Genomic DNA, 23937 nt, shown 5'->3' on the forward strand with positions numbered 1-23937 from the left:
TATGAAGATCTTTGTCGGTCAAACCGCATAACAACATACGTTGTTCCCTTTGTCATCGGTATGTTACTTGCCCGAGATTCGATCGTCGGTATCATCATACCTAGTTCAATCTCGTTACCGGCAAGTCTCTTTACTCGTTCCGTAATGCATCATCCCACAACTAACTCATTAGTCACATTGCTTGCAAGGCTTATAGTGATGTGCATTGCCGAGAAGGCCCAAAGATACCTCTCCGACAATCGGAGTGACAAATTCTAATCTCGATCTATGCCAACTCAACAAACACCATCGGAGACACCTGTAGAGCATCTTTAAAATCACCCAGTTACGTTGTGACGTTTGATAGCAGTGTTCCTCCGGTATTCGGGAGTTGCATAATCTCATAGTCATAGGAACATGTATAAGTCATGAAGAAAGCAATAGCAATAAACTAAACGATCATAGTGCTAAGCTAATGGATGGGTCTTGTCCATCACATCATTCTCTAATGATGTGATCCCGTTCATCAAATGACAACACATGTCTATGGTTAGGAAACTTAACCATCTTTGATTAACGAGCTAGTCAAGTAGAGGCATACTAGGGACACTTTGTTTGTCTATGTATTCACACATGTACTAATTTTCCGGTTAATACAATTCTAGCATGAATAATAAACATTTATCATGATATAAGGAAATATAAATAACAACTTTATTATTGCCTCTAGGGCATATTTCCTTCAATTCGGATAGACTTAAGCATCGCTACGGGTGAGAAGGTCTCATCTTAGTCAACTCCTTGAACTTGTCCAAAACCTTTCGCAACAAGTCGAGCTTTGTAGACAGTAACATTACCGCCAGTGTTAGTCTTCTTCTTAAAGATCCATTTATTCTCTATTGCTTGCCGATCATCGGGCAAGTCAACCAAAGTCCACACTTTGTTCTCATACATGGATCCCATCTCAGATTTCATGGCCTCAACCCATTTTGCGGAATCTGGGCTCATCATCGCTTCCTCATAGTTCGTAGGTTCGTCATGGTCAAGTAACATGACCTCCAGAACAGGATTACCGTACCACTCTGGTGCGGACCTTACTCTGGTTGACCTACGAGGTTCAGTAGTAACTTGATCTGAAGTTTCATGATCATCATCATTAGCTTCCTCACTAATTGGTGTAGGAATCACTGGAACTGGTTTCTCTGATGAACTACTTTCCAATTCAGGAGTAGGTACAATTACATCATCAAGTTCTACTTTCCTCCCACTCACTTCTTTCAAGAGAAACTCCTTCTCTAGAAAGGATCCATTCTTAGCAACGAATATCTTGCCTTCGGATCTGTGATAGAAGGTGTACCCAACAGTCTCCTTTGGGTATCCTATGAAGACACATTTTTCCGATTTGGGTTCGAGCTTATCAGGTTGAAGATTTTTCACATAAGCATCGCAGCCCCAAATTTTAAGAAACAACAGCTTAGGTTTCTTGCCAAACCACAGTTCATATGGTGTCGTCTCAACGGATTTAGATGGTGCCCTATTTAACGTGAATGCAGCAGTCTCTAAAGCATAACCCCAAAATGATAGCAGTAAATCAGTAAGAGGCATCATAGATCGCACCATATCTAATAAAGTGCGGTCACGACATCGGACACACCATTACGCTGTGGTGTTCCAGGTAGCGTGAGTTGCGAAACTATTCCACATTGTTTCAAATGAAGACCAAACTCATAACTCAAATATTCTCCTCCACGATCAGATTGTAGAAACTTTATTTTCTTGTTACGATGATTTTCCACTTCACTCTGAAATTCTTTGAACTTTTCAAATGTTTTAGACTTATGTTTCATCGAGTAGATATACCCATATCTACTCAAGTCATCTATGAAAGGTCAGAAAATAATGATGCCCGCCGCGAGCCTCAACACTCATTGGACCACATACATCAGTATGTATTATTTCCAACAAGTCTGTTGCTCGCTCCATTGTTCCGGAGAACAGTATTAGTCATCTTGCCCATCAGGCATGGTTCGCAAGCATCAAGTGATTCCAAAAGCCCATCAGCATGGAGTTTCTTCATGCGCTTTACACCAATATGACCTAAACGGCAGTGCCACAAATAAGTTGCACTATCATTATTAACCTTGCATCTTTTGGCTTCAATATTATGAATATGTGTATCACTACAATCGAGATTCAACAAAAATAGACAACTCATCAAGGGTGCATGACCATAAAAGATATTACTCATATAAATAGAACAACCATTATTCTCTGATTTAAATGAATAACCGTCTCGCATCAAACTAGATCCAGAAATAATGTTCATGCTTAACGCTGGCTCCAAATAACAATTATTCAGGTCTAAAACTAATCCCGAAGGTAGATGTAGAGGTAGCATGCCGACGACGATCACATCAACTTTGGAACCATTTCCCACGCGCATCGTCACCTTGTCCTTAGCCAATATTCGTTTAATCCGTAGCCCCTGTTTCGAGTTGCAAATATGAGCAACAACACCAGTATCAAATACCCAGGCGCTACTACGAGCATTAGTAAGGTACACATCAATAACATCTATATCAAATATACCTTTCACTTTGCCATCCTTCTTATCTGCCAAATACTTGGGGCAGTTCCGCTTCCAGTGACCAGTCCCTTTGCAGTAGAAGCACCCAGTCTCAGGCTTAGGTCCAGACTTGGGCTTCTTCACTTGAGCAGCAACTTGCTTGCCGTTCTTCTTGAAGTTCCCCTTCTTCCATTCGCCCTTTTTCTTGAAACTAGTGGTCTTGTTAACCATCAACACTTGATGCTCCTTCTTGATTTCTACCTCCGCAGCCTTTAGCATCGTGAAGAGCTCGGGAATTGTCTTATCCATCCCTTGCATGTTATAGTTCATCACGAAGCTTTTGTAGCTTGGTGGCAGTGATTGAAGAACTCTATCAATGACACTATCATCAGGAAGATTAACTCCTAGTTGAGTCAAGTGGTTGTGGTACCCAGACATTCTGAGTATATTTTCACTGACAGAACTATTCTCCTCCATCTTGCAGCTATAGAACTTATTGGAGACTTCATATCTCTCAACTCGGGCATTTGCTTGAAATATTAACTTCAACTCCTGGAACATCTCATATGCTCCATGACGTTCAAAACGTCTTTGAAGTCCCGACTCTAAGCCGTAAAGCATGGCACACTGAACTATCGAGTAGTCATCAACACGCGACTTCCAGGCATTCACATTGTCTGCAGTTGCTGGCGCGGGTGGTACACCTAGTGGTGCTTCCAGGACGTAATTCTTCTATGCAGCAATGAGGATAATCCTCAAGTTACGGACCCAGTCCGTGTAGTTGCTACCATCATCTTTCAACTTAGCTTTCTCTAGGAACACATTATAATTCAAAGGAACGGTAACACGGGCCATTGATCTACAACAACATAGACATGCAAAAACTATCAGGTACTAAGTTCATGATAAATTAAAGTTCAATTAATCATATTACTTAAGAACTCCCACTTAGATAGACATCCCTCTAGTCATATAAATGATCACGTGATCCATGTCAACTAAACCATGTCCGATCATCACGTGAGATGGAGTAGTTTTCAATGGTGAACATCACTATGTTGATCATATCTACTATATGATTCACGTTCGATCTTTCGATCTCAATGTTCCGAGGCCATATCTGCATATGCTAGGCTCGTCAAGTTTAACCCGAGTATTCTGCGTGTGCAAAACTGGCTTGCACCTGTTGTATGTGAACGTAGAGCTTATCACACCCGATCATCAAGTGGTGTCTCAGCACGACAAACTGTAGCAACAGTACATACTCAGGAAGAACACTTATACCTTGAAATTTATTGAGGGGTCATCTTATAATGCTACCGCCGTACTAAGCAAAATAAGGTGCATAAAGGATAAACATCACATGTAATCAAAAATATGTGACATGATATGGCCATCATCATCTTGTGCCTTTGATCTCCATCTCCAAAGCACCGTCATGATCTCCATCGTCACCGGCTTGACACCTTGATCTCCATCGTAGCATCGTTGTCGTCTCACCAACTATTGCTTCTACGACTATTGCTACCGCTTAGTGATAAAGTAAAGCAATTACATGGCGATTGCATTTCATACAATAAAGCAACAACCATAAGGCTCCTGCTAGTTGCCGATAACAGTTACAAAACATGATCATCTCATACAACAATTTATATCTCATCACGTCTTGACCATATCACATTGCAACATGCCCTGCAAAAACAAGTTAGACGTCCTCTACTTTGTTGTTGCAAATTTTACGTGGTTGCTACGGGCTTCTAGCAAGAACCGTTCTTACCTACACATCAAAACCACAACAATTTTTCGTCAAGTGTGTTGTTTTAGCCTTCAACAAGGACCGGCTGTAGTCAAACTCTATTCAACTAAAGTTGGAGAAACTGACACCCACTAGCCACCTATGTGTGAAGCAAGTCGGTAGAACCAGTCTCATGAACGCGGTCATGTAATGTCGATCCGGGCCGCTTCATCCAACAAGACCGTCGAATCAAAGTAAGATGTTGGTGGTAAGCAGTATGACTATTATCGCCCACAACTCTTTGTGTTCTACTCGTGCATATAACATCTACGCATAGACCTGGCTCGAATGCCACTGTTGGGGAACTTAGTATTTCAAAAATTTCCTATGATCACGCAAGATCTATCTAGGAAAGCATAGCAACGAGCGGGGAGAGTGTGTCCACGTACCCTCATAGACCGAAAGCAGAAGCGTTTAGTAACACGGTTGATGTAGTCGAACGTCTTCACGATCCAGCCGATCCAAGCACCAAACGTACGATACCTCCGTGTTCAGCACACATTCAGCATGATGACACCCCTCGAGCTCTTGATCCAGTTGAGGCCGAGGGAGAGTTCCGTCAGCATGATGGTGTGGCGATGGTGATGATGAAGTTACCGGCGTAGGGCTTCGCCTAAGCACTACGACGATATGACTGAGGTGTTAAACTGTGGAGGGGGGCACCGCACACGGCTAAGAGATTGTCTGTTGTGCCTTTGGGTGCCCCCTTCCTGACGTATATAAAGGAGGGGGAGGAGGAGGCCGGCCTAGGAGGAGGCGCGCCATGGGGGGGAGTCCTACTTGGACTCCAGGTCCAAGTAGGATTCGGCCCCCCTCCTTCCTTTCAACGAAGGGGGAAAAGGGGGAAGGAGAGGAGGGGAAGAGGGAAAGGGGGGCCGCGCCCCTCCCCTTCCTATTCGAACTCCACTTGGGGGGGGGGGCTCCCCCTTGTGTGCTATCCCCTCTTCTCTACCATGGCCCATAAGGCCCACGATTTCCCCCGAGGGGTTCCAGTAACCTCCCGGTACTCTGGAAAAATGCCTGAATCACTCGGAACCATTCTGATGTCCGAATGCAACCTTCCAATATATGAATCTTTACCTCTCGAACATTTCGAGACTCCTCGTCACGTCCGTTATCTCATACGGGACTCCGAACAAACTTCGGTCATCAAATCACATAACTCATAATACAAATCATCATCGAATGTTAAGCGTGCGGACCCTACGGGTTCGAGAACTATGTAGACATGACCGAGACACATCTCCGGTCAATAACCAATAGCAGAACCTGGATGCTCATATTGGCTCCTACATATTCTATGAAGATCTTTATCGGTCAAACCGCATAACAACATACGTTGTTCCCTTTGTCATTGGTATGTTACTTGCCCGAGATTCGATCGTCGGTATCATCATACCTAGTTCAATCTCGTTACCGGCAAGTCTCTTTACTCGTTTCGTAATGCATCATCCCACAATTAACTCATTAGTCACATTGCTTGCAAGGCTTATAGTGATGTGCATTACCGAGAGGGCCCAAGGATACCTCTCTGATACACAGAGTGACAAATCCTAATCTCGATCTATGCCAACCCAACAAACACCTTCAGAGACACCTGTAGAGCATCTTTATAATCACCCAGTTACGTTGTGACGTTTGATAGCACACAAAGTGTTCCTCCGGTATTCGGGAGTTGCATGGTCTCATAGTTAGAGGAACATGTATAAGTCATGAAGAAAGCAATAGCAATAAAACTAAACGATCATTATGCTAATCTAACAGATGGGTCTTTTCCATCACATCATTCTCTAATGATGTGACCCTGTTCATCAAATGACACCACATGTCTATGGTTAGGAAACTTAACCATCTTTGATTAACGAGCTAGTCAAGTAGAGGCATACCAGGGACCTCTGTTTGTCTATGTATTCACACATGTACTAAGTTTCCGGTTAATACAATTCTAGCATGAATAATAAACATTTATCATGATATAAGGAAATATAAATAACAACTTTATTATTGCCTCTAGGGCATTTCCTTCAATAACTTGTAGAGGTCGAAATCTGTACATAGAATTTGTAGTAGCTGACTTTGCCTTACTGATAATCACGTGCAATTTGGTACTTGTGTTCCTGATGGTTAGGATCGATGCGGATACTGCTTGTATGCTGACAGTTAGGATGGAAACAAGTCGTGAGAGTGGCGATGGTCTCAAGCAATATGTTGGCGGCTTTGATTTTCCTCTATTCATAGAACCTAGTATCACACACAAAACATTGATGCACAAGTTGTGTGATAGCTATCCATGGTGGTGGCGTGATTACGTTGAGTTGAAGTACTATGACAGGGAGCAGAATAAATGGGTTGCTGTTGTATGTGATGATGATGCAACTTTGATGTTTGGAAAACATCAAGATTCAAAGAAAATATCTATGCAAATTGAGGTTCTTCAAAAACCCAAACTCCTAGCACACCTACCCGTAATCCACCTACACAACCTTGTTATAGTGAGAGTCAACATACATGGAGTCAGGCAGTTGATGTTGATACAGTCAACATACAGGGAGTCAAGCAGTCTACTAGTGTTGATGATGCTAATAGAGACATAACCGATGATGTTATACCTGATGATGTTGTTCTCTCGGATAATGACGATGAGCGGCAGTATCCAGACTTAGTCAAGAAGTCTCTACAAAAGAAGATGATTCGATAGATATGGAAGAGGAAGATAATCCTCCAGCATATGAATCAACTGACACTGAAGAATAAGAGAATAGAGACATGGGTTTAGTTGACGAAGAGGAAGAGGAGGAGAACAGACCCATTGTAGTATATGACAAGGAGAATCCATTATTTGCAGAAGGCTCGGTATTCCTCTCTTTGTTGGACTGCAAGCGCACTTTCTACTTTTGCAATTAAACGTGAATTTGACTATACAGTTGAAAAGTGTGATTCTAAGAGCCTGAGAGCAAGTTGTGCATATAAGAGGTGTAAGTGGAGAAATCATGGCTCTTATATGAGGAATAGCACGATATTTCAGGTATAACTTACTAACATCTAATTGATTTGTTTATTGTACCCTTTATTTTGTGGAACTAGTAACTATACAAATGTGGCAAGTTTAACATACTAGCAACATACTAACTGATTTTGTTGTTTCCTACAGATCAAGGTGTGTCCTTTCTCTCATACATGCCCAACTAAGCTAAGAAGTGAGAAGTTTAAGCTGGCAAAGAGCAGGTGGGTTGCTGATGTTGTGCTGGATTGGGTCAGAAAGAACCCAAATATTGGCCCTACTCCTCTTCACGGTGCCATACATGCGTGTATCTCGTAGTAAGGACAAAGCAATGGATATGATTAGTGAAAAATGGGAAGATAGCTTCCATCATCTCTATAGTTTCAAGGCTGAGGTGGAGAAGTGTTCTCCTGGTAGTGTAGTGGAAATAGACAAAGAGACTGTGCAGTACACGATCAAAGGAAAAGTGAGGGAGCAGGAATGCTTTAGGAGGGTGTTTGTTCCATTCAGGGCATGTTGGCAAGGCTTTTTAAATGGATGTCGACCATACTTGGCCATAGACTCAACTGCACTAAATAGGAGATTCAAAGGGCAACTAGCTTCTGCTTGTGCCATTTATGGCCATAATTGGCTTTACCTAGTTGCATATGGGGTGCTAGAGACAAAATCATCTGAAAGTTGGGCTTGGTTTCTTCAAAATCTGTGTGGGCTTATTGGGCATCTTGAAGGACTAGTCATACACATTGACGCTTGCAAAGGTCTAGAGACAGTAGTAGAACAAGTGTGGCCTGGAGTGGAGCATAGGGAGTGTATGAGGCATCTTGCTGCAAATTTTCAAAAAAAAATCAAGCGCAAGGTCTATGATGATAATCTTTGGGCTGCAAGCTTAACTTTCAGCTCTAGAAAGCACAATTGGCATATGAAACCTTGCTAAGAAGAGTGTCCAAAAATATATGGCTGAACACCACACAAAGATATGGTATAGAAGCAAGTTCAATGAAATCTGCAAGGTTGACTACGTCAATAACAACCTCGCAGAGTCATTTAATAGCAAAGTCAGGAAAGTTAAGGCTCTTCTTATTGTTGACATGTTGGACAAGATTAGGCAGGTGATAATGGAGAAGTTTGATCTGCGGATGAGGATAGCATTAGAAAAATGGCTTGGCCATCTCATAATACCAAGTGTGATAAAGACACTACATGCCAAATCCAAAGGTAAATATCTTGTATTCTTTCAATTGATTAATTTCATAACAACTAAATTCAATGATTAATGTTGTGTGTTCTTTTCAGGCTGAAGATGATGGTAATTAGACGCAGTGATGTTGAGGCAGAAATTACTGCAGTGGACAAAGAGAATAGGGAATGGAGGTACCCTGTTGACATTGCAAAGGAAACATGTAGCTGCAGACAATGGCAGGTCAAGGGTTTGCCATGTATCCATGCCCTGTACTTTATTACTTCACTACGAGGTCCGGTATCAGAAATTGAACCATATGTACATGAGTTATACTCCGTTGCAAAATTTAAGGATGCATATGTGGACAACATACCTGCAATGGTAGGCAAGCAACAATGAGACATTGTTGACCCTGGCTTCAAACTACATGCTCCAGTGTTGAGGAGACCAAAAGGCCGACCAAGGAAGACTAGAATTAGATCTAGTGTTGAAGGTGCTGGCGTGGGCGCTAGGAAAAGGAAGTGCGAGCGATGCGGAGGCTTCGGGCACATTGCCAGATTGTGCACAAATCCAGTTGACCCAACATTTGGAGAAGATGAGGCTGACCTCCAAGCCAGGGAAGCCCCTATTGTGGCAGGAGAAGGTGACCCTGAACTATCAATGGTTGCAATCCCTGAACTATCAATGGTTGCAATCCCTAAACTATTAATGGTTGCAAGTTCTGCTAGGTAACACAAAAAGAACATGTGCTTTTCTATATGTATTTTCAACATCCATTTTCATTCTTTTTTGCAACATGACTAACTTCTGTACAACTCAAAGAAAAGTGTGAAGAAAACAGAGAAGAACACTAGGAAAAGGAAGGACGTGCAAAATGAAGTTTGTACCACATCCGGAGGACGTGCAGGTGGATTTGTTTCGTCTCCCTTGCATATTCAAGTTGCAAATGCGGAACCACCAGACAGTCCTGCTAAAAACACAAGAAGCAAAAAGAAGCAACATATGTGAAGTTTGTGTGATCGTGACCTTATGCTTGTGAACCTGGACATCCTTCTTTTCAACCTTATGCATGTTTGAGAATTTGGACCTTTATATTTCGACCAGCAAGTGGATGTTATTGAACCTTATTTATGTTTGTGAACCTGATTTGTGTGTGATGAAAAACCAAAAAGTTGATATTTTGAACCTTATTTATGTCTATGTACCACTTTGTGTTTGTGTCGTTCTCAGAAAAATGGGCAGCCACCATGCTGAAATTTTCAGAGAAATTTACAATACCATGTGATCCTGCTGTCATATGTGTTGTTTCTGTCAATTAGTGTGTGACCGTAAAAAAAATGGGCGTGACAGTTTGCCTCTTTTGTTTATGTCTACTAGTACCAGACAGATTCTTCCAGCCGGCCAGCCGCTCATGCAGATGTGTTGTCCACAAGAAAATATATGAGACGTTGCTGTGTTGGAATATTATTCCGTATAAACATATAAAGGATATATCTCCTTCTACATCAGAACATCTCCTTAGTTCAGTTGGTTAGCTCACTCCTTAGTGGAGTTCGTGGTCTTGGATTCGAAACCCCATGACGCTATTTTTATTCTCTTTTCATACGCCCCTTACAAATGGTCCCACAAGTCAACACATAGAGAGGGGTTTTTCATAAACGGGGATAGGGGTATTTCTGTCATCTACCTCCAGTCAACGTGCATTGACTAGACGGGAGCGATGAAAAGTGGTATTTCTGAGTTAACGGAACAGTGACATTTTTTAGTAGTGAAAATGTTTAATGGCAAAACTGAGTAGCTTTATAACGTTATATTGCCGATGGCAAAATTGATAAAAACCCTTTTTTTTAGAAATACCACTGTACATGTGTTGCTGCGCAAACCACGTATTTGGCCCACCTCGTTCTGTTTTTCCCTCGCAGCCCAACTAGCTACCGCCCTACCCTTATATAAAACCCTTTCGGTCGGGCCACCGCACCCACCCTCTAGGGTTTACCGCGCCGCGCCGCTTATCCGATCCCAACTCGAGATAGGCAGAGAGAGCTCGTCGCCGGCGTGTTCTCCGACGATTCCAGGCGAGCCGTCGGGCTGTCTTCTTCGTCTCTGTCACCGGCGTGTTCTCGGTAAGCAGCAACCTTCACAGGCATAGCCACGATTTGTTCGGGTGCTGTGCGATACACGCGGGCCTTCGGGTTTTATGCTGCGAGTAGTCTTCTGTGAGCACTTCTGCCGCACTAGGGTGCTTCTGTCGAACTCGAACACCCTCGGTGCACCCGTCAGTTCGCGCACTGTTTCACTGTTTTTGCTACTCACGCTGCCATCCCGCGTATCATAGGCGGCGCCTCCTGTGTTCTTACTTCTCTCTAACTGACTATTCTTGATAATGAAGGGATGGATCTTGGTTTCATGGATGTTGATCATGTGCCCCATGCTCATGGTATCTTGACGGGTCAAGATCCGTTCTACTGGCTCAGTTTGGAATCAGCACACTCTGATAATGTTAGTTTTATCATAAAATTGTAGATTTCATGCAATTGCTTTTCTGCTATGTACTTGTACTTATAATTAGCCACTATACCATATAGGGGCATGCATTGGCGATGGTTCTGCTCTGTGCGTACAGAGCTACGCAAGTTGCAACTAAAAGTGAGTTCGGTCGATTCGTAAGTGAAATGCCGCATCAAGAAGAAGATGATCATGTCTCTGAAGGTAAATTTGTTTGTTTGATTGTTCCTCTGTAGGTAATTATCATTCTGTAGTTGGTGTAATTTAATTTATGCTTAGCATGGTGCAGTTATCATTGCCCTTAAACTGTGCTTTCATCTTTGTCAACGATTGGTCAATGATGTGCTCCTAGTATTATTATTATCAGCACTGCTGCTGCTGCTGTTTGTGCCGATTCAGTAGCAATGATCAATGTGTAAAACTGCAAGGTCTCTCCATTTGGGATGTAGATTATGCTGTTCTATATATGGATGTTGTGGGCCGTTGCTTAGATATAACAGACAGTGCCTGTGCATTGGCGTTCTGGAAAAACTGCTGAAGATAATAACTTAACCACTATGTGCTTTGTATAATATTATGTGTAGTGTCACCACTATCTAGAATTCATCGTTGTGGTCTTGCAATAGCATGATTGTTTATCTTGCATTTGTTTCTTTTCTACTTTCTGTGTCTAATTTTTCGGAGTCTACTTTGTTGTCCAGTACTTAAAATGCTGGTTGAAAAAACACTAATACCTGATGTAAAAACATTCTGAAAGAGGGTACACATGTATGTTGTTTGTAAATTTAACTAAAAGACTGGCATTTCTGCAGCATGAGTTGAGAAACAAAGTTTAGCGCTCTGGCAATATTTGTACCCTTTGTATGAAGCAAGTTTTGTGCTCCTAAAGAATTGCATTTTAGAGACCTAGATTTGTTTCTTTTGCTCAGGCGCAAAAATACGTTTGTTTTTTCTAAGAAAAGCTACTGGAATCTGAATGGATCACACATTTGCACGTGTAATTTTACCTAAATTTTAAGACACTCAAATTATTTAGTCCCTCCGCTCTTATATTTCTTTACAGAGGGAGTATTTACTATCTACTGAAGAAGCACATGCTCCTGCATTCCATTTTACCTCTATCTGTCATTCTTGCTTGTTGCATATCTACTGTATGATTATGACTTGGGACCAACATAACTTTGATAAAACAACTTAAAGGCTGAATATTTTTTGGGTCTGGTACTCTTTGGCATTGTAGCTGTGTACTTATGATATTGTTGCAGGATTACTTTCCTGAGGTGTAGATTCTCTTTCATAACTATAGGTCATTCATAATCTTTGTTGAGTCCTGAGGAATCTTCTTTGACATCTATTTTAGGATTAAGCTGCATGTTCCTAGGCCCTTTACAGTCTTTCTAGTTACAGAATCTAGCCGTATTGTTCTTGCCAGTTTCGTTGCGCAAGCTTGATTATAGAGATGTTATCTACCCAGCATTAATATGATAAGTGTAGGCTCCAGCCTCTGGTGCTTGTCATAAAATCGCGTACAATTTAAATATAGAAGACAAGGTTGTTGTGTACCCACTCTTTTGTATGTGTACTCAAACTGGAGTTAGTGTCATTTTCCTAAATTTCTAAACTGATTTCTAACCTGTGAGTTCACTCTCACATGCCATTTTTTATAACAACAACCTAGACATTGTCCAGGCATCATCTGCTGCATGTTGCCTCAAGACATTACATTGACAAACTGTACAATGCCCACCCCCACCTTTTAGTATTATGATTATTGGAACAAAAGCTAGACAGCAGTGCCATCAACTTACAACACCTTCGGTAATATCACAGTTCTTTGGTGTAGAGTACCATTAAGATGCACCTCCATACCTATGATAAATCAATGAGGTGGGATACACATTTAAAATGGTGCATTCATAATTAAATAGTTCTCCTTGAGAAATCATGCTGTCTTGTATTTTTCAAACATCCAATCATGAATTTGGCTGAATGTTTAACTTTTGTGTGTTTTCCAGTCGCTGGAACTGTTTTTGTTTTGCGCCATATGATGAGAAACCTTATCCAACTCACGACGGTCAACTGAGACTCTTATTATGTAATGGTGCATTCATATTTTGCTGATGGCATTATAGTATTTTTTATTTCCTGGAGAGAATTGTGTTAATGCAAGTTTTAGAATAACCTGAACTCCTGAAACTTTCGTGCGCATGTTTATTGGTAGAACTAATCATTAACGATCTTGGGTGGCAAAGTTAACATGTTAACATGCAAACTGTCTTTAAACAATATTGCGTTGTGCATGTGATGAGAAACCATTTGCAACTCACGATGGTCGTCTGAGACACTTTGTGTGTAATGGTGCATTCATATGTTCTCTGATCATATAAATTGAAATATAACCTTCAAATTGAAACGTGATTGTTTCATAGGTCCATGTTTCAAGTGTGTTTTAAAGGATCTAATGTTGCAGTCTCGTCTTGTACCAATAAGGAAGCTGATTGGTTACTTTGTTCGGGCACTCAATCAATGTAAGTCAAATGTCTCACAGAGGGCAATGTCAACTTAGAGATACTGTCAAGTATTAACAGTTTGTCTAATGTATTTTTCAGGGAACTATCAGTCAGTTGATGGCAGTATTTTCCCAAAGTTACATGATTCCTTTGAGATATGGGCAAACCAGAAAGGGTGGCTTGAACAGTTGTATTGATGTTTCACTGCTGAAACTCACTATCAGGTGAGAATTATTTCTCATTACTTCTTCATAGACTCGTAATAAGGATGGGCTTGTTGTATTTTATATGTATTAAACTGAGTAGTCTAGTCTGTTTCATTGTAGGATGGTTGTCGAGAATGTTTTGGGCATTACAGCTTGCCCCATTATGATCATGTCATTGACGCTGAAGACAAACCTATCGAGCTTTTCATGGAGCTGATGACCAATGAGGTCGGTCGTTTTTGTACATGCTGTGGACAACGCAAAGGTTATGACCTGAAGTCATCATGTTGTCTTCCAGCATGCCTCGTGTTTACTCATACAGGTGTTCCTGTACCTGAGTTGCTGTATGAGGAGGTAATACTTCTCTAACTTCTAACCTTTTTGATTCTTTTCATGCGCATCATTATGCTATACTTGTTTGTCTTTTAAATTTTAACCATGCCTGGTTTTTCCAGGTGCAATACAAGCTCACTGCAGTGATTCCTAAAGTCCAGGAGCTCAAGGCTTATCTTGTCCTGAAGAACGAATGGTCGATGAATGAATGGACGAAAATTGATTTTAAGGTCTGTTATCCTCAATAGTTGTTGTACTGCCTTTTTGTGACTGTTCACTAATGCATTTCTTCTTGTTTGAAACAGAAGAATAAGATCATGGTGAAGCCGTCTGACATCATGAACTCCATCATCAGCTCATGGTCCCGCTTGGAGTTTGTTTTCTACACAAAATCAAAAGTTTGAGCGGTCTCTAGCCATCCTGTGTCGTTAAGTAGAGGGATCTTGTTGCTACCTGTAACCGAGTGAATTGTCTCGTTTATTATTCTGGTTTTAAGATATTTGAAGCTAGACATATGCCATTTGATTGTTGCTATATGCACACTGCACCAAGAATGATTTTTGGATGACAAAGGCACAGCGAATAACATTATCCAAAATTGCTCCTTCTTATCATTATACGTTTTATGATTTTTAGTTTGCCCTTTTCTATTCAGTTGTTCAGTGAGTCCAGTGCTGGCACATCTTTGAGACCTGAGTTTTCTTCCTTGATGAAAATCATGAGCATAATCCTTGAGGGCTACTGATTCGATCTTCTGTTATTCCTTCATCTTCTTTCTTCACTCTTGATGTACTATTCTTTTGCTTGATGGAATTGCTTTTGCCTAGAACACATTCCATCAGTCACCATGCTACTTAACTAATGAACTAAGTATACTGTAGTTTGATTTTTCTTTCCTAGTCTGTTTTTAGGTTGCAGATTGTTGTTCATGCATCCTGGTCATCACCTGTGTTGGTAAAATGAAATGATCTGATTCATGTGTTGATGAGATGTATTTTATCACCTAGAGGGATCAGAAGCAACAATATACCTGATTTTGTTTGTTTGTGTTTATTTTTGGCTATTTTGTCCTTGTTTTGTTCTCCTGATGACTAGGCAAAGAGTTTCAGCCTTGTCCTTGTTTTCTATTTACTATATTGTGTATGTGTGATGTTGATAACTGTCTGATGATTATCAAACTAAATACTTTTGTTCTTCTGGTGCGCTATTTTATGGTGCGGTGCGGAAGCAATTTGGAGACCTGAACTGAGGAAATACTTAATTATCCCTTGCAAAACAACCTTTTTTGGTGTTTACCTCAAGTTTTCCTCTTCTTGTAGTTGGGAATGAAAAATCTTACTCATGGAATGAGTAGGTGTTTGTTGCGTCACAACTGGAAGAATGTTGTGGTGTTTAACGGTTTGGTAAGAGGGAAGCATAAATGAATCAGAAACACTCTCCGGCATTAAACAGCATGACTTAATCATATCGTGTTGTGTTATTTACATAAGAAAATGTCCGTATGAGGCATAGGGAGTGTATGAGGCATCTTGCTGCAAATTTTCAAAAAAAAATCAAGCGCAAGGTCTATGATGATAATCTTTGGGCTGCAAGCTTAACTTTCAGCTCTAGAAAGCACAATTGGCATATGAAACCTTGCTAAGAAGAGTGTCCAAAAATATATGGCTGAACACCCCACAAAGATATGGTATAGAAGCAAGTTCAATGAAATCTGCAAGGTTGACTACGTCAATAACAACCTCGCAGAGTCATTTAATAGCAAAGTCAGGAAAGTTAAGGCTCTTCTTATTGTTGACATGTTGGACAAGATTAGGCAGGTGATAATGGAGAAGTTTATGAGGATAGCATTAGAAAAATGGCTTGGCCATCTCATAATAGCAAGTGTGATAAAGACACTGCATGCCAAATCCAAATGTAAATATCTTGTATTCTTTCAATTGATTAATTTCATAACAACTAAATTCAATGATTAATGTTTTGTGTTCTTTTCAGGCTGAAGATGATGGTAATTAGACGCAGTGATGTTGAGGCAGAAATTACTGCAGTGGACAAAGAGAATAGGGAATGGAGGTACCCTGTTGACATTGCAAAGGAAACATGTAGCTGCAGACAATGGCAGGTCAAGGGTTTGCCATGTATCCATGCCCTGTACTTTATTACTTCACTACGAGGTCCGGTATCAAAAATTGAACCATATGTACATGAGTTATACTCCGTTGCAAAATTTAAGGATGCATATGTGGACAACATACCTGCAATGGTAGGCAAGCAACAATGAGACATTGTTGACCCTGGCTTCAAACTACATGCTCCAGTGTTGAGGAGACCAAAAGGCCGACCAAGGAAGACTAGAATTAGATCTAGTGTTGAAGGTGCTGGCGTGGGCGCTAGGAAAAGAAAGTGCGAGCGATGCGGAGGCTTCGGGCACATTGCCAGATTGTGCACAAATCCAGTTGACCCAACATTTGGAGAAGATGAGGCTGACCTCCAAGCCAGGGAAGCCCCTATTGTGGCAGAAGAAGGTGACCCTGAACTATCAATGGTTGCAATCCCTGAAGTATCAATGGTTGCAATCCCTGAACTATTAATGGTTGCAAGTTCTGCTAGGTAACACAAAAAGAACATGTGCTTTTCTATATGTATTTTCAACATCCATTTTCATTCTTTTTTCCAACATGACTAACTTCTGTACAACTCAAAGAAAAGTGTGAAGAAAACAGAGAAGAACACTAGGAAAAGGAAGGACGTCCAAAATGAAGTTTGTACCACAACCGAAGGACGTGCAGGTGGATTTGTTTCGTCTCCCTTGCATATTCAAGTTGCAAATGCGGAACCACCAGACAGTCCTGCTAAAAACACAAGAAGCAAAAAGAAGCAACATATGTGAAGTTTGTGTGATCGTGACCTTATGCTTGTGAACCTGGACATCCTTCTTTTCAACCTTATGCATGTTTGAGAATTTGGACCTTTATATTTCGACCAGCAAGTGGATGTTATTGAACCTTATTTATGTTTGTGAACCTGATTTGTGTGTGATGAAAAACCAAAAAGTTGATATTTTGAATCTTATTTATGTCTATGTACCACTTTGTGTTTGTGTCGTTCTCAGAAAAATGGGCAGCCACCATGCTGAAATTTTCAGAGAAATTTACAATACCATGTGATCCTGCTGTCATATGTGTTGTTTCTGTCAATTAGTGTGTGACCGTAAAAAAAATGGGCGTGACGGTTTGCCTCTTTTGTTTATGTCTACTAGTACCGGACAGATTCTTCCAGCCGGCCAGCCACTCATGCAGATGTGTTGTCCACAAGAAAATATATGAGACGTTGCTGTGTTGGAATATTATTCCGTATAAACATATAAGGGATATATCTACTTCTACATCAGAACATATCCTTAGTTCAGTTGGTTAGCTCACTCCTTAGTGGAGTTCGTGGTCTTGGATTCGAAACCCCATGACGCTATTTTTATTCTCTTTTCATGCGCCCCTTACAAATGGTCCCACAAGTCAACACATAGAGAGGGGTTTTTCATAAACGGGGATAGGGGTATTTCTGTCATCTACCTCCAGTCAACGTGCATTGACTAGACGGGAGCGGTGAAAAGTGGTATTTCTGAGTTAACGGAACAGTGACATTTTTTAGTAGTGAAAATGTTTAATGGCAAAATTGAGTAGCTTTACAACGTTATACTGCCGATGGCAAAATTGATAAAAACCCTTTTTTAGAAATACCACTGTACATGTGTTGCTGCGCAACCCACGTATTTGGCCCACCTCGTTCTGTTTTTCCCTCGCAGCCCAACTAGCTACCGCCCTACCCTTATATAAAACCCTTTCGGCCGGGCCACCGCACCCACCCTCTAGGGTTTACCCCGCCGCGCCGCTTGTCCGATCCCAACTCGAGATAGGCAGAGAGAGCTCGTCGCCGGCGTGTTCTCCGGCGATTCCAGGCGAGCCGTCGGGCTGTCTTCTTCGTCTCCGTCACCGGTGTGTTCTCGGTAAGCAGCAACCTTCGCAGGCATAGCCACGATTTGTTCGGGTGCCGCGCGATACACGCGGGCCTCCAGGTTTTATGCTGCGTGTAGTCTTCTACGAGCACTTCTGTCGCACTAGGGTGCTTGTGTCGAACTCGAACACCCTCGGTGCACCCGTCAGTTCGCGCACTGTTTCACTGTTTTTGCTACTCACGCTACCATCCCGCGTATCGTAGGCGGCGCCTCCTGTGTTCTTACTTCTCTCTAACTGACTATTCTTGATAATTAAGGGATGGATCTTGGTTTCATGGATGTTGATCCTGTGCCCCATGCTCATGGTATCTTGACGGGTCAAGATCCGTTCTACTGGCTCAGTTTGGAATCAGCACACTCTGATAATGTTAGTTTTATCATAAAATTGTAGATTTCATGCAATTGCTTTTCTGCTATGTACTTGTACTTATAATTAGCCACTATACCATATAGGGGCATGCATTGGCGATGGTTCTGCTCTGTGCGTACAGAGCTACGCAAGTTGCAACTAAAAGTGAGTTCGGTCGATTCGTAAGTGAAATGCCGCATCAAGAAGAAGATGATCATGTCTCTGAAGGTAAATTTGTTTGTTCCTCTGTAGGTAATTATCATTCTGTAGTTGGTGTAATTTAATTTATGCTTAGCATGGTGCAGTTATCATTGCCCTTAAACTGTGCTTTCATCTTTGTCAACAATTGGTCAATGATGTGCTCCTAGTATTATTATTATCAGCACTGCTGCTGCTGCTGTTTGGGCCGATTCAGTAGCAATGATCAATGTGGAAACTGCAAGGTCTCTCCATTTGGGATGTAGATTATGCTGTTCTATATATGGATGTTGTGGGCCGTTGCTTAGATATAACAGACAGTGCCTGTGCATTGGCGTTCTGGAAAAACTGCTGAAGATAATAACTTAACCACTATGTGCTTTGTATAATATTATGTGTAGTGTCACCACTATCTAGAATTCATCGTTGTGGTCTTGCAATAGCATGATTATTTATCTTGCATTTGTTTCTTTTCTACTTTGTGTGTCTAATTTTTCGGAGTCTACTTTGTTGTCCAGTACTTAAAATGCTGGTTGAAAAAACACTAATACCTGATGTAAAAACATTCTGAAAGAGGGTACACATGTATGTTGTTTGTAAATTTAACTAAAAGACTGGCATTTCTGCAGCATGAGTTGAGAAACAAAGTTTAGCGCTCTGGCAATATTTGTACCCTTTGTATGAAGCAAGTTTTGTGCTCCTAAAGAATTGCATTTTAGAGACCTAGATTTGTTTCTTTTGCTCAGGCGCAAAAATATGTTTGTTTTTTCTAAGAAAAGCTACTGAAATCTGAATGGATCACACATTTGCATGTGTAATTTGACCTAAATTTTAAGTCACTCAAATTATTTAGTCCCTCCGCTCTTATATTTCTTTACAAAGGGAGTATTTACTATCTACTGAAGAAGCACATGCTCCTGCATTCCATTTTACCTCTATCTGTCATTCTTGCTTGTTGCATATCTACTGTATGATTATGACTTGGGACCAACATAACTTTGATAAAACAACTTAAAGGCTGAATATTTTTTGGGTCTGGTACTCTTTGGCATTGTAGCTGTGTACTTATGATATTGTTGCAGGATTACTTTCCTGAGGTGCAGATTCTCTTTCATAACTATAGGTCATTCATAATCTTTGTTGAGTCCTGAGGAATCTTCTTTGACATCTATTTTAGGATTAAGCTGCATGTTCCTAAGCCCTTTACAGTCTTTCTTGTTACAGAATCTAGCCTTATTGTTCTTGCCAGTTTCGTTGCGCAAGCTTGATCATAGAGATGTCATTTACCCAGCATTAATATGATAAGTGTAGGCTCCAGCCTCTGGTGCTTGTCATAAAATCACGTACAATTTAAATATAGAAGACAAGGCTGTTGTGTACCCACTCTTTTGTATGTGTACTCAAACTGGAGTTAGTGTCATTTTCCTAAATTTCTAAACTGATTTCTAACCTGTGAGTTCACTCTCACATGCCATTTTTTATAACAACAACCTAGACATCGCCCAGGCATCATCTGCTGCATGTTGCCTCAAGACATTACATTGACAAACTGTACAATGCCCACCCCCCACCATTTAGTATTATGATTATTGGAACAAAAGCTAGACAGCAGTGCCATCAACTTACAACACCTTCGGTAATATCACAGTTCTTTGGTGTAGAGTACCATTAAGATGCACCTCCATACCTATGATCAATCAACGAGGTGGGATACACATTTAAAATGGTGCATTCATAATTAAATAGTTCTCCTGGAGAAATCATGCTGTCTTGCATTTTTCAAACATCCAATCATGAATTTGGCTGAATGTTTAACTTTTGTGTGTTTTCCAGTCGCTGGAACTGTTTTTGTTTTGCGCCATATGATGAGAAACCTTATCCAACTCACGACGGTCAACTGAGACTCTTATTATGTAATGGTGCATTCATATTTTGCTGATGGCATTACAGTATTTTTTATTTCCTGGAGAGAATTGTGTTAATGCAAGTTTTAGAATAACCTGAACTCCTGAAACTTTCGTGCGCATGTTTATTGGTAGAACTAATCATTAACGATCTTGGGTGGCAAAGTTAACATGTTAACATGCAAACTGTTTTTAAACAATATTGCGTTGTGCATGTGATGAGAAACCATTTGCAACTCACGATGGTCGTCTGAGACACTTTATGTGTAATGGTGCATTCATATGTTCTCTGATCATATAAATTGAAATATAACCTTCAAATTGAAACGTGATTGTTTCATAGGTCCATGTTTCAAGTGTGTTTTAAAGGATCTAATGCTGCAGTCTCGTCTTGTACCAATAAGGAAGCTGATCGGTTACTTTGTTCGGGCACTCAATCAATGTAAGTCAAATGTCTCACAGAGGGCAATGTCAACTTAGAGATACTGTCAAGTATTAACAGTTTGTCTAATGTATCTTTCAGGGAACTATCAGTCAGTTGATGGCAGTATTTTCACAAAGTTACATGATTCCTTTGAGATATGGGCAAACCAGAAAGGGTGGCTTGAACAGTTGTATTGTTGTTTCACTGCTGAAACTCACTATTAGGTGAGAATTATTTCTCATTACTTCTTCATAGAATCGTAATAAGGATGGGCTTGTTGTATTTTATATGTATTAAACTGAGTAGTCTAGTCTGTTTCATTGTACGATGGTTGTCGAGAATGTTTTGGGCATTACAGCTTGCCCCATTATGATCATGTCATTGACGCTGAAGACAAACCTATCGAGCTTTTCATGGAGCTGATGACCAATGAGGTCGGTCGTTTTTGTACATGCTGTGGACAACGCAAAGGTTATGACCTGAAGTCATCACGCTGTCTTCCAGCATGCCTCGTGTTTACTCATACAGGTGTTCCTGTACCTGAGTTGCTGTATGAGGAGGTAATACTTCTCTAACTTCTAACCTTTTTGATTCTTTTCATGCGCATCATTATGCTATACTTGTTTGTCTTTTAAATTTTAACCATGCCTGGTTTTTTCAGGTGCAATACAAGCTCACTGCAGTGATTCCTAAAGTCCAGGAGCTCAAGGCTTATCTTGTCCTGAAGAACGAATGGTCGATGAATGAATGGACGAAAATTAATTTTAAGGTCTGTTATCCTCAATAGTTGTTGTACTGCCTTTTTGTGACTGTTCACTAATGCATTTCTTCTTGTTTGAAACAGAAGAATAAGATCACGGTGAAGCCGTCTGACATCATGAACTCCATCATCAGCTCATGGTCCCGCTTGGAGTTTGTTTTCTACACAAAATCAAAAGTTTGAGCGGTCTCTAGCCATCCTGTGTCGTTAAGTAGAGGGATCTTGTTGCTACCTGTAACCGAGTGAATTGTCTCGTTTATTATTCTGGTTTTAAGATATTTGAAGCTGGACATATGCCATTTGATTGTTGCTATATGCACACTGCACCAAGAATGATTTTTGGATGACAGAGGCGCAGCGAATAACATTATCCAAAATTGCTCCTTCTTATCATTATACGTTTTATGATTTTTAGTTTGCCCTTTTCTATTCAGTTGTTCAGTGAGTCCAGTGCTGGCACATCTTTGAGACCTGAGTTTTCTTCCTTGATGAAAATCATGAGCATAATCCTTGAGGGCTACTGATTCGATCTTCTGTTATTCCTTCATCTTCTTTCTTCACTCTTGATGTACTATTCTTTTGCTTGATGGAATTGCTTTTGCCTAGAACACATTCCATCAGTCACCATGCTACTTAACTAATGAACTGAGTATACTGTAGTTTGATTTTTCTTTCCTAGTCTGTTTTTAGGTTGCAGATTGTTGTTCATGCATCCTGGTCATCACCTGTGTTGGTAAAATGAAATGATCTGATTCATGTGTTGATGAGATGTATTTTATCACCTAGAGGGATCAGAAGCAACAATATACCTGATTTTGTTTGTTTGTGTTTATTTTTGGCTATTTTGTCCTTGTTTTGTTCTCCTGATGACTAGGCAAAGAGTTTCAGCCTTGTCCTTGTTTTCTATTTACTATATTGTGTATGTGTGATGTTGATAACTGTCTGATGATTATCAAACTAAATACTTTTGTTCTTCTGGTGCGCTATTTTATGGTGCGGTGCGGAAGCAATTTGGAGACCTGAACTGAGGAAATACTTAATTATCCCTTGCAAAACAACCTTTTTTGGTGTTTACCTCAAGTTTTCCTCTTCTTGTAGTTGGGAATGAAAAATCTTACTCATGGAATGAGTAGGTGTTTGTTGCGTCACAACTGGAAGAATGTTGTGGTGTTTAACGGTTTGGTTAGAGGGAAGCATAAATGAATCAGAAACACTCTCCGGCATTAAACAGCATGACTTAATCATATCGTGTTGTGTTATTTACATAAGAAAATGTCCGTATTTTCACCATGACGTCATTTTCTTCTAGGAATGCTCGTGACCTAGTAGAAAACGATGCAGAGCCCGAGGCAACACAGTTTGCAGGGGCGTTGGCCTTGATATGGCTGGTTGTAGTTTGCTGAAAAATTTGCGCGTGCCCTTCGCCTTAGGTGGCCTTGGTTTGAATAGAAGGAGCCCCACAGATTATGGGTTGGTTTTGGCAACCCTTGTACGGAGGATGATCTAAGTTTCTTTTATGCCTCCACCACCATTACGTTGGGTAATGGAGCCAAAACGTCTTTCTGGGATTCTCCTTGGCTCCTTGGCCGTAAGCCCAAGGAGATCGCCCCACTCATCTATGAGGCCTCTAGGAGAAAGAACTGGAAGGTTAGGGAGGCTATTAGAGGGAACGCTTGGATCTTCAAAATCAGCTACAACACCGTCGTCACCGGTGACCACATTCGAGAGTTTTTTACTCTTTGGATGCTTTTGGATGACGTCCATCTTGATGAGCATCGGGAGGACGACATCACCTGGAAGCATTCCAATGATGGGATGTACTCGACAGCCAGTGCTTATAAAGCTCAATTTCTTGGGTTAACCTTGTCACCAATGGATCGTATGGTCTGGAAAGTTTGGGCTCCTCCGAAGATCAAATTCTTTGCTTGGTTGGCTATTCAAGATAGGATTTGGACTGCGGACCGCCTGGAGAGGCGCGGGTGGGCCAACTGCGGCATGTGTCCTCTTTGCTCTAGGGAGCATGAAACGGGTGCTCATCTTCTCTTCAAGTGCCGCTTCACTATTCGGCTTTGGAGGTCTCTCGCGACCAAGCTTGGTCTTCATCACATTGACACCTCCGGGTGGCATCTTCATGGCTCCGTCCTGGATTGGTGGGAGGATGGTACTGGGAGCCACGTCCCCAACAGGAGTGCCTTGGCCTCCCTAACCCTCCTCGTCT

General features: G+C 41.0%; 2 protein-coding genes, 4 non-coding genes and 2 pseudogenes across 7 annotated transcripts; all 8 read left to right on the forward strand.

The window, feature by feature from the left end:
- The first annotated feature begins 10506 nt into the window (after nucleotides 1-10506).
- LOC119335389 lies at nucleotides 10507-14296 on the forward strand. The gene is made up of 6 exons (XM_037607524.1): nucleotides 10507-10644; nucleotides 10911-11020; nucleotides 11107-11230; nucleotides 13456-13554; nucleotides 13636-14096; nucleotides 14198-14296. Exons 2-5 carry the CDS (start codon nucleotides 10913-10915, stop codon nucleotides 13731-13733), a joined length of 429 nt encoding a protein of 142 aa, XP_037463421.1. The 5' UTR covers nucleotides 10507-10644; nucleotides 10911-10912; the 3' UTR covers nucleotides 13734-14096; nucleotides 14198-14296.
- On the forward strand, nucleotides 13321-13410 carry LOC119342457. Its single transcript, XR_005165589.1, has one exon. It is a non-coding gene; the product is annotated as a small nucleolar RNA Z161/Z228 (small nucleolar RNA).
- Nucleotides 14297-14742: 446 nt separating the features above from the next.
- On the forward strand, nucleotides 14743-14814 carry LOC119342389. The gene has a single exon (XR_005165580.1). It is a non-coding gene; the product is annotated as a small nucleolar RNA R66 (small nucleolar RNA).
- A 420-nt stretch (nucleotides 14815-15234) lies between these two features.
- Nucleotides 15235-15330, forward strand: LOC119342378 (annotated as a pseudogene).
- Nucleotides 15331-17934: 2604 nt separating this feature from the next.
- On the forward strand, nucleotides 17935-22076 carry LOC119341872. Of its 2 annotated transcripts, none has more exons than XR_005165307.1 (8): nucleotides 17935-18075; nucleotides 18342-18451; nucleotides 18538-18661; nucleotides 20879-20977; nucleotides 21059-21183; nucleotides 21299-21519; nucleotides 21621-21728; nucleotides 21804-22076. XR_005165307.1 is itself a non-coding variant. In XM_037613718.1 (8 exons), the coding sequence occupies exons 5-8, from the start codon at nucleotides 21077-21079 to the stop codon at nucleotides 21900-21902; spliced, it is 516 nt and encodes a 171-aa protein (XP_037469615.1). In that variant the 5' UTR covers nucleotides 17935-18075; nucleotides 18342-18451; nucleotides 18538-18661; nucleotides 20879-20977; nucleotides 21059-21076; the 3' UTR covers nucleotides 21903-22076. The 2 variants fall into 2 exon arrangements, 1 of the variants encoding a protein (XP_037469615.1); XM_037613718.1 differs by having other exon boundaries at nucleotides 21318-21519.
- On the forward strand, nucleotides 20744-20833 carry LOC119342458. The gene has a single exon (XR_005165590.1). It is a non-coding gene; the product is annotated as a small nucleolar RNA Z161/Z228 (small nucleolar RNA).
- Nucleotides 22077-22165: 89 nt separating the features above from the next.
- Nucleotides 22166-22237, forward strand: LOC119342390. The gene has a single exon (XR_005165581.1). It is a non-coding gene; the product is annotated as a small nucleolar RNA R66 (small nucleolar RNA).
- Nucleotides 22238-22657: 420 nt separating this feature from the next.
- LOC119342379 lies at nucleotides 22658-22753 on the forward strand (annotated as a pseudogene).
- Nucleotides 22754-23937: the final 1184 nt, after the last annotated feature.

Source organism: Triticum dicoccoides, chromosome 7B (assembly GCF_002162155.2).
Source record: "Triticum dicoccoides isolate Atlit2015 ecotype Zavitan chromosome 7B, WEW_v2.0, whole genome shotgun sequence".
In the NCBI taxonomy this organism is placed as follows: domain Eukaryota; kingdom Viridiplantae; phylum Streptophyta; class Magnoliopsida; order Poales; family Poaceae; genus Triticum; species Triticum dicoccoides.